We start from the raw sequence: 10,897 nt of genomic DNA, 5'->3' as shown, positions 1-10,897 counted from the left end.
ATTTTTAGTTTTTATTGCATTTTTAACTTTTTTCACTTTTAATTTTGTGGTCAAAAAGTTTTTTTTTGATAAATTTTCATCGTGTTAAAATCATAAGAAAGATTTTCTATAATTTACCAAGCGTTTTTTAAATTTACCAATTCACCATCCCTCTTAGTTAGCATTGTAATAATTGTAATAGGTCTAATAACCTATACGGACATTCAAAAGGAAATGGTTAGTAATCAAAAATTGATACATCACCATACACTTACAAAGTGCATTGACTAGATAGATTAAAATTATATATATATATATATATATATTTGAATTTATTAACATAACTTCAATGTTCATATAGAATTAAAAAACAATTAATATATCAAAAATAATGTGTATATAAATTTGCCATGTTTATCTATAACAGATTAACAGTTTTCAAATATAAATTATATAAATTAAAAAAAAATTTGTAATAAAAAACTACTTTAAAACAGTAAAAAAAGGTTCAGTGCGAAAGAGCTTTTTTACTGTTTTTCTTTTTAGATCTAAAACACAATTTAGATTTGCTTTCAAAAAAAAAATTGTACTAAAAAATTATTTTTTTTATCGGAACTTCAAAAAATCACTTTTTCTATAGCATCTTCACAAAACATTAAGGCTTCGTTTGGGACGGCTTTCTTTCTGCTTCTTAAAGCAACTTTCTAGTACAAAATTAAAAATATTTGTACCAAAAAACTGCTTTAAGAAGCAAAAAGAAAGTCATCCCAAACGAAGCCTAAAAAAACTCTCCCAAACAAGCATATGCTAAAAATGTAGAAGAGACAACTGACAAGAAAACAAAAAACGCAAAGATACACAATGCAAAAACATAAAATTGAATTGCAATTAATAAAAACAAAGTTGTTGAATGCAAAAGAAATGAACTCCTAATGATAAATTTTATACTATTGCACTGTGCATCAAAGTAGATTACCAGCAAAAAAAATTAAATGTATTATCGTATTTTCAGTATTAAAATATGCAAATGATAAAAAAACCATCTGCGGGTTCCTAATGATAGTCACACCAGCGAAAGCTCTCCAGCTGGAACGGATCTCTTGATTAATTTAGCCCAAGACTCGTTTGTCTCAGTGATTATCTTCAAAGCATAATCCTACCGAAAAAAATAAAGAGGGATTTAGCAAAAAGAGAATGTATGAGGAATCAAAGTATAACAATGGAAACTGCTCCGAATATTCTGATAAGAAATCTTCATGCAGTATTCCGTTGAGGAACAAATGTTTACAGTTTTGCAAAGAGAAATACTGACAAGTATGAGCTCAGATGAGTGAATGGAGAAGGTATGGCCAAGTCGTTCGAAAATCGGAGCTTTTGTGCCTCACTGCCGGGAGAGATTATTCTGTGCAGTGTCCGAACGCGTCCGGAGACCAATCCGGACGCGCCAAGTCATCCAATGCACTGTGCATTGAATGACGTGGCGCGTCCGGATTGGCCTCCGGACACGTCCGGACACCGCACAGAATAATTTTTCCACTGCCGGACCTCCCTCAAATGCATTATATTCTTACCAGTTAATATCTAAGATATTGCATTTCCATTGTCACCTCTCCCAAAAAAAACAAAAAGACAATTGCAGTTAACATATCTATAGAACATGCATTTATTATGGGCGTATCCGGTGATGAAGCTTTCACTAATTCAAGGTTGGAGTGGGAGACAACTAATTAGTACTCTACGACAGCATTCTAGTTGTAGTACATGCACAATATAATCCTAACTACTAATTCCTAAGAAGTAACCAGCAATATTTTTTTTTTTCTCAAAACAAATGTCATGGTTATTGACCTTGTTTTCCATTTTAGATAAATTTAGGGGCATAAATGAGTCGAGTTGAGCTCAAATCATAGCAAATTCGAGCTTGGCTTGCCAACACAATAGCATCGCAAAGGAATCAGTCTTTCCTATGAACCAATCTTTCCTATGATTTTCCCTTTTCCATACGAAGGAAAAAAGGAAAGGTATGGTATTCCCTCTTTCAAAAGGAGTACGGATCACTGAGATTTGTGATCCTAAGTTAGAAGCTCAAATATAATAATAATTTTCAAAATAAATTTGGGAAAAAAAAAAATCATTCCCCTCACAAGAGAAGAAAAATACATTGTCATGTCCATATACGTGTTTATAAAGAGAGAGGAGAGATTGCAAAGGGATAAAAAATTGTGAGTTTGCAGAGGGACATTGGGGTCTTGCATAAGGGTTACGGCATCATATTTAAGCATTAGGTTAGTACTAAAATAACCATTTTAATAAAATGCATGCTCAAGAGCTCTACACATTTCTATAATTGATAGAAGTGGTCAATCACATGGGTTAAAAACTAAACCTGTATGATACCAATACATCAACAACAACAAGCCTTTATCCCACTACGTGGGGTCGGCTACATGAATCATTTTTCTCCATTGTGTCCTATTAAAGGTCAAATTCTCGTTTAAATCTAATAAAGAAAGGTCATTCCTAATATTTTCTAACCAAGTCTTTTTAGGTATGCCTCTACCTTTCTTAACATAAGTCAAATCTAATACCTCTACTCTCCTAACCGGGTCATTGGAAGGCCACCGTTTTATGTGACCAAATCATCTAAGGCGACTCTCTCTAATTTTATCTTCTACTGGAGCTACTCCAACTTTTTCACATATATGCTCATTTCGTATCCTATCTCTAAGGGTAAAGCCACTCATCCACCTGAGCATCCTCATCTCTGCCACACTTAACTTAGTATTATGCTTCTCTTTTAATGGCCAACATTCAGCACCATAAAGCATTGCAGGCCTCACTACCATCTTATAGAATTTTCCCTTAAGTTTGAGGGGTACTTTTCTATCACACAACAAGCCCGATGCATTTCTCCACTTCAACCATCCAACTTGAATTCTGTTGATAATATCTCCATCTATTTCACCATCATTCTGAACAATAGATCCAAGATATCTAAAACGCATACTCTTATTAATGACTTGATCGCCCAAAGTCACAATCCCCTCACTAGGCCTATTACTACTAAAATTACACTCCATATATTCCGTTTTAGATCTACTCAAGCGAAAACCTTTAGTCTCTAATGTTGACCTCCATAATTCAAGTTTACCTTCAACTCCCTCCCGAGTCTTATCAATAAGAAAAATATCATCAGCAAAAAGCATACATCAAGGTACATCCTCTTGCAAATGTCTAGTGAGAACATCCATGACTAAAGCAAAAAGATATGGGCTTAAGGCTGATCCTTGATGTAACCCAATCGAAATTGGGAAATACTTGGTCAATCCACCTTGTGTTTGAACACAAGTAATAGCTCCTGCATACATATCTTTAATGATTTGAATATAGGCATTATTGACTCCTTTCTTTTCAAGAACTCTCCATAGCACTTCTCTTGGAACTTTATCATATGCTTTTTCTAAATCAATAAATATCATATGTAGATCCTCCTTATTTTCTCTATATTTCTCCATCAAACCTCTTAATAAATGTATGGCTTCCATAGTCGACCTACCTGGCATGAATCCAAATTGATTTTGAGAAACATTAGTATCACGCCGCAACATATGCTCCATAACTCGCTCCCATAGTTTTAAAGTATGACACATTAACTTAATTCCTCTATAATTCGCACAATCTTGTGCATCACCTTTATTCTTAAAAATAAGAATTAACACACTCATTCCCCACTCATCTGGCATCTTTTTAGTCTTCAAAATAGTACTAAAAAGTTTAGTAAGCCAAGAAATTCCTTCATCTCCTAAGCATTTCCACACCTCTATTAGAATATCATCATGTCCAACAGCTTTTCCACCCTTCATTTTCTTTAAAGCTTCTCTAACTTCGATTTTATTAATACGCCGATAAAAACAAAAATCTTTATTTTCATTTAGGATGCTAAGGTCATTATAGTTAATCTTATTTTCACAATTTTCATTAAAAAGTTTAGCAAAATCTCTCATCCACATTTGTTGAATATCATCTTCTAAGAAAAGTATTTTTTGATCTTCATCCTTAATACACTTCAGTTGAACTAAATCCTTACTACTCATATCTCTTTGCTTGGCTAACTTATACATATATCTTTCTCCCTCTTTAGTATCTAATTTATTATATAAATCACTAAAAGCTAATGTCTTTGCATCACATATTGCTTTTTTAGATTCTTTACGAGCCTCTTTATATCTTTCCCAATTATCAGAATTTTTAAAATTAAACAAATTTTTATAACAAATTTTCTTATTTTTAATCTTTTCTTGCACATTTGGATTCTACCACAAACTATTTTTACTATTAGGAACTTTTTCCTTTGATACTCCAAGCACATCTTTTGCAATATTCTTAATATCACTAGACACTTTTTTCCACATAACATTACCATCCTCATGCATAGATAAAACCTTAAGATCTAAAATCTTACTCTTAAAAATATTTTTGTTAATATTCTAAACCAATAAGTAGCAAAAAATTTCCAACATATTTCTAATAGGGGGTAGGTAAACAAGCATGGTGAAATTTGCCATCGATAATGATATAGCCCATATGTAAGTAGTCATGCTTCATCACTCCTTAAAAAGTTTCACTGTACTAATGGCTTTTTTCCTAGTACTTTTAAAACATGCACTTGTAAGAACATCTTAAATAAAGGAAAGCAGAAATGAAAAGGCAAAATTACCTTGTTTGCAGGCTTGTTGCCTAGGCCAAATTGATTAGCAGGTTTTCCATCTGGAATCTTGTAATCCCTGAACCAGTCTCTTATGGCGGTAAGAGTACCCTGCAGCAACAAAGGCGCAAAAAAAAAGTTTCAGATGCAAGGAAGATGGCATGTATCTATCAAAAAAATCAGAGAACTTATGGAAAATAAATATTGACGATGTGGAATTTTGGAAATATCAAGTTCCCGAGGGATATATAAAAAATATAATAGACAAGAGATTGGTAACAGCGTAATGATACCGGAAAATATATCTCAACATCATTCATATCATTTACAAGAGAAGCTCTGGGATCATTCAAGGAAATTGCAACTATCTTCCAATCAAGTTCGCCTTCGTCAATCATAGCCAAGGCCGCCACAGGTTTGACCCTTAGAACATCACCAATTTTACCCCGAGCATCACCAATCTCAACAACATCAACTGCAAAAAAAATGTTGAACAAAAAGAGGATATGACAAATGAAATTAAACAAGTACAATGAGTTGTTTTAGAGTAAAAGCTCAAAATGGTCCCCCAACTATTAATAAATGCCTAATTTAGTCTCGGAGTTTCAAAACTCCCAATTTAGTCCCTCAACTGTTATAAATTGATCCAATTAAGTCCCAAAGGCTAAAATAAGTGTTAAAGTTAACTCTAAAGTTAAATATGAGGATAATTTAGATAATATAAGTGTATGTGAGATTATATTGCATGTACTGTTCTATTTTATTATTTAATAAATTATAATACATACTTAACGTACTAAATAATAAGGATATATAATTAGTGAAAAAATTATATATTTTAAAGCAAAATCTAAATTATTTTCTAAGTAATTGATAAGAAAACATGTATCCGTCTCCTTGTGAATGTCACACATTGCTCGTCGTTTCCATCTCTGGATGTTGAATCGCTTTGTGATCGCTCAGGCTCTTGCGATCACTACCAACAGAACGGCCTCTCATGTCACTCGCGGTCACTTGTAGTAGCACACATCTTGCATCTCGCTCACAACACATCGCGTCACTCACAATCGCTCGTAGCAGCACAGCATTTAGTGTCTCGCTCGCAGAACGTCGAAGCGTGGTGCTTTGCTCACAGCTGCAGGTCTTCTCCCTCACACAATTCGGTCTCAAGTTCCGTCTCCAAGAAATATAAAGAGAAAACGAACGATCAGGTAAGAAGCACTTTTACTAAAATACCCGCAAAAAAGCAAATGCTTGCAACTTCTTCCATTAATTTAAACAGAAATTTTAATAGATGGACCAAATTTGACAATTTTTAATAATTGAGGGATTAAATTGAGGCAATGTAAAATTCTAGGACTAAATTGAACATTTATCAATATTAGGGAGACTATTTTGAGCTTTTACTCAATTATTTTATACTAATAGGAGATAAAATAAATAGATGAACTTCAATGATTTTTCACCTGGATCATTATCACCTAGGGCCCCCTCAACCTCTGGGTTGGCATATGATGGGTCCTCCCATGTCTGTGGAAGTAGCCCATAATTCCACTTTATATTGTACCTGAACAACATATCAACAAGCAACTGAAAATATTAATATTTTGAAAAAAAAATGCTGAAAAAATGTCAATAGAGTTTAATAAATCCAAAACACCTTGCAAGAATGTGTTTAAATCCTAAATTAGGCAGATTGGCAAAAGCTAGTTAATCCCTACAAAAACTGGATAGATCAAAGGTTTGCATTAGTTATAACAACTAGAAAAAGATGGTATCCGACTATCTTTAATCTAAGTGTGGGTGTATAATGAGCAACAAATATGATAACTTAAGTTAAAATTATTAAATAGCCATGATCAGAACCAGCAAACTTATTCCAACCATATGAATGAGCATTCATCCAAAAAGTTCATAATAAAGATTGAAAAACTTTTCTAAGAATAATGCAAGCATTTTATAATGCAATCCCTTTCACTTAATGCATCAGAACAAATTATGTCAACTACCCAGTGTTTAAACTCTTTCTTCAATTTATCCTGGAATCATTCTCAGTGATGTTTGTTCTAGGGTGGCTTGCCACCAAAGCAAACTTGAATACGTACACTTACAAGGGTTCCCTCAATATATTGCTGGAATTCCAATCCAGATTATTTCTGAGTGAACTATCATAAGTTTGTGAAATTTCTACGAAAAGAATAGCCCAATGCCTTCTAATATTAGTTACAGTACACATTGGTATCACCTTGCTTATCTCTGCACTTGACTAGCTCTAGCACCATACCAATGAACCTATATTCAAAAACATTTATCTTAAGTTGGGGTACTGAACCAACATTATTCAGTAGAATCAGCTTGGTTTGTAATAAATCATTTCAATTATTGATGGTAAATATTCCAATTTCAGTTAATTAATTTTGTTTTGGCTATGGCATTTAAAAAGACAAACCAACAAAAAATTTGTAAGAATATATAGATATTGATATTGAAATTGGATTCTCAATTTGGATCTAAAGACCTATCCAAATTCATACAAAAATTTGGGTAAAAGAATGACTTTTAAATTCTGATTTGGATTCTAAATTCAGGACTATATTCAAACTCAGTCCAATCTAAATTTCAGTTCAAGGAAACTATAATTCTAGCAAAACAGAACTGAAGTGGCTGAATAAATTTTCATCAGTTTAATTAATTTTTTGGTTTGAATTTAGATCTCTTTAGATTAAAGACTGGCAGAAAATAAAACCTAACATTTCATCATCTTGTATCCGAATCAACTGAATGACAGACAAATTCTTAAGCTTGACTTGCATGAGAACTATCCGACAAAATAGAAAATTACAATTTTTTTTTGAAAAGATACATTAAAAATGTATGACATTGAACGTATTTAAAATTTCATAAACACATCATTATAACCATGATGAAATAAAACTTTGATACGATTGTCATGTTTCTAACATTTTTGTTATGGAGAAGGTTTTTAACATACTTCCTATTTCTATAAGACCTTATAAAGAATGCAGAGCATGTAGCAATAATTCAAACCTTTCTATTGCAAGACCTAGGGAGAAGGACAAGCTACTCTCCCACCACAGTGCAATTTCAAAATTTTACAGAAATGCGTCTAGGTGAGTAGAGAAAGAAAGAGAGAAAGATAGCAAGAGATAAATAGATAGAAAGAGAAGAGTTTGGGAGGCAAAAGCTTTTAGAGTGAGGGAAGGAGGGAACAACTTCAAGAGAAAGAGCAAGAGAGGGGTGTAGGGGAACAACTTTTTGGCTTGATAAACAGATGCTCTTTGATGTCAAGTAAACCTTTGATTAGTATTACCCTATAAAAAATATAAAATAGGTGGTTTTCCACAATAAAAAATGTTTACAGCTCAAAAATAGTGATATGAGCTGCCATTGAGTCTAAAAGGATAAAAAATAGAAATAGAGTTCGTAAGCAAATCTCAAGTACAAGAATTCAAAAATCTTACATTTGCATGCACGTCCATGTTCAAAACACAAAAGTTCTCCAGCTTGTTTTAAATGAATCATGTGTGTTTTTCGGTGGCAAGAATAAAAATCACATCTCAACACTTATTTGTTCCATAAATAGTGCTTCATTTCATCCCATATACGTCCTAAACAAGGTTCATATCATACAGGCAAGTTTCAACTATACATGGAATCATATACTTATTTTAAAGAAATTATCTTAAGCAAGCTAAGCTCTTTCAATAATGGACAACAGACAAGCTCCACTACATCAAGACCAAAACAGACTAGGAACATGCTAGTATGATTCACACTCGAATACATATCAAGTTTGCACAACTGAAGAAGCCATGTTACTTTCTATCACAATGAATGCTGAGATCTTAGGCTAATGATATCTGGGAGATACTGAAACATGAAAAAAAGAAAAAAAAGAAAAAAAAAAAAGGGTTCGGTATATTTCCAAATTCCATGGTTCCAAGCATCATTTTCACCTTAGAGAGACTGAATGAGTGACGAAAATACTGCTTTGCACCATAGAGTGATTGATCTGAGTGTAAGGATTCCACCTTCACATATAATGATTTCCATCAACAAACCACCGAAAGCTAAACAAGCAACCTAGGTTTCGTTTGAGACAACTTTCTTTCTGCTTCCTAAAGAGGCTTCCTAGTACAAAAATTAAAAATTTTATACTAAGAAGTTGCTTTAAGAAGCAATAAGAAAGTCGTTCCAAACGAAGCCCTAATCTTCACATACATGCATTATATGATCACAATTCAACTTTATGTTTGTGTTGTTAGCATCTTTAAACAGCAATTGCATAAATGACATTAAAATCCAATTTTGATGGCATCTATGTGCCAACAAAATAAGCCAACATCTAGATGTAAGGTTATCTAATGCTTAAAAAAAATGGCAACAAGAAAATTCTTAAGGCTGCTTGGTTCAATGCTATTTAGGTATATGTGTTATTAAAATGAAAAAAAGATATTAGATATGTCAAAAATTGTGAGTATGATTCAGTATGTAAAAAATGTCGGTGTTATCAGTATTAAAAAAAATTATTCAATGTTATTTTTTTATTTTATACACCTATAGTAAAATTACCCTTTTTCCATATCTCCTGAACACAATTTAAAATAGAATTACATATTAAGAACAGCTCACTTCTTGCCATACCTTAAAAAAATTCTAACAGAAAGTAATTAGGCCATGGAAATAACAACTACAACGTCCTATAAATAATATAAAATTAAAAAAAGCTTTATAAAACTCTTTTCTTTTTTGTTCTTCCTCTATTTGTAAATGAAGGACGACTGCAAGACCAACAAACATTTAAAAGAAAATGCACAGGGAAGCGATTTGGATGATGCTGGTACCAAACCCACTGCATTCGATAAAGAACATGGTTATTAAAATAGAAGTCCTAGGAGCAACTTGTACAAAATGACAAAAAGAAAGAAAAATAAAAAAATATTTCAGACCATCAAAGGCAAACAAACAAAAAGTTTTTGCATCTTACGGATAGTATCTAAGTTTTCCCTTCTTTGTATCCTGCTTTATGGGAGTGAAAGGCTCATCGGTGGCGACCTCCATCTTAGCGCTCGAATCCTTGGGGATCTCCACAACAAAATTGAACACCCCGTCCCCCAAATGCAACGGAATGTCATGCCACGGTGAAACCTAATCATTCCCACCACGGATTAAAACCCTCAATCTGTGATTTTTTTAGAGAGGGGGAGAGGAAAAGGTACCTTCTTGCCCGCCGAATCGATGAAGAAGGCGCGGTAATCCAGCGTTTCCGGCGTGCCCTCCTCCTTGACGCTGAAATTGGTCTTGTAGAGAGCTGTGCAGGTTAAGAGGTGGCGGCGTGACCGGAGGGATACGGCGGCGGGAGAAACTCTCTTTGGAGAGAATGATGGGAACTTCACGAGAAGCCCGTATCTTGCTGAGTGGACATGGAGAGCGCCGCCGACTGAGGCGGTGAGCCTCGCGGCCGTCAAAGTTGCCGTCGACGCCGGTGCTAGCACCATGGAAAGAAAGGAATCTGGGCCAATGGATTGGGCGACTGTGCCTGGTATCTCTTATTTGGCATATGGAGATTCGTAGTAACGCTCGTACATGGTAGTGGCGCCCTGATAGGTCCGATTGAATACATAATGGTCGTACTCAACCGATTAAAAAAGGGCTTGCCAGATATAAAATTACATAAGTACCCTGAGAACAAAAATTATTTTATATTAGCAATTTTTTTAGGTATTAAATTTTTAAGTATAATACATTTAAATTTATTGAATTAACTTTAAAACGAGTATAGTGTATAAAATATTTATTAAACTTTATATTATATATTTAAAAATAAATTTAGTGATTTTAAGATTAATCCTACTAAAAAACCGGTCGGTTGTCCTTTGCCAAAAATTTTTTAATTATATGTAATAATAAAATATTAATATTTTTAAGATTGGATATTATATAACATTTAAAAAATTAGTAGAATTGTTATTCTCTTATTCATTATATGGAATTTTAGAATGATAAAGTATTAAATTAATATATATTTTTAATGATATTAAATTTATAAATTAAAAAATATCAATTTTATCTCTTTGTTAATTTTAAAACATTATGTAATAAGTAGAGTGATTATATATTTGATAAATTACATCTCTACAATTTATATATTTTCATTATTGTTGCGGGCTGGAAGATTCAAGACGAAAGAGT

At 33.1% G+C, this 10,897-nt stretch overlaps 1 protein-coding gene across 1 annotated transcript; it reads right to left on the bottom strand.

Annotated features, from left to right (window-relative positions):
- Positions 1 to 885: 885 nt before the first annotated feature.
- LOC110115417 (soluble inorganic pyrophosphatase 6, chloroplastic) lies at positions 886 to 10,315 on the bottom strand. The gene is made up of 6 exons (XM_020848632.2): positions 9,925 to 10,315; positions 9,693 to 9,853; positions 6,151 to 6,251; positions 4,978 to 5,159; positions 4,697 to 4,795; positions 886 to 1,135 (listed from the first exon to the last, which is right to left on the bottom strand). The coding sequence occupies exons 1-6, from the start codon at positions 10,201 to 10,203 to the stop codon at positions 1,043 to 1,045; spliced, it is 915 nt and encodes a 304-aa protein (XP_020704291.1). The 5' UTR covers positions 10,204 to 10,315; the 3' UTR covers positions 886 to 1,042.
- Positions 10,316 to 10,897: the final 582 nt, after the last annotated feature.

Source organism: Dendrobium catenatum, unplaced genomic scaffold (assembly GCF_001605985.2).
Source record: "Dendrobium catenatum unplaced genomic scaffold, ASM160598v2 fragScaff_scaffold_1483, whole genome shotgun sequence".
NCBI lineage: Eukaryota > Viridiplantae > Streptophyta > Magnoliopsida > Asparagales > Orchidaceae > Dendrobium > Dendrobium catenatum.
Note: the sequence above shows the minus strand (reverse complement) of the source record. Positions and strands in the feature narration are given on the sequence as shown.

Excerpts from the sequence above, each read along its gene's own strand:
- LOC110115417 (XM_020848632.2), bottom strand. The coding sequence starts at position 10,203 with ATGGTGCTAGCACCGGCGTCGACGGCAACTTTGACGGCCGCGAGGCTC. Across the intron at positions 9,854-9,924 it reads TCGATTCGGCGGGCAAGAAG|GTTTCACCGTGGCATGACAT; the intron begins GTACCTTTTCCT and ends GGGAATGATTAG. Across the intron at positions 5,160-6,150 it reads CCTAGGTGATAATGATCCAG|TTGATGTTGTTGAGATTGGT; the intron begins GTGAAAAATCAT and ends TTTTTTTTGCAG.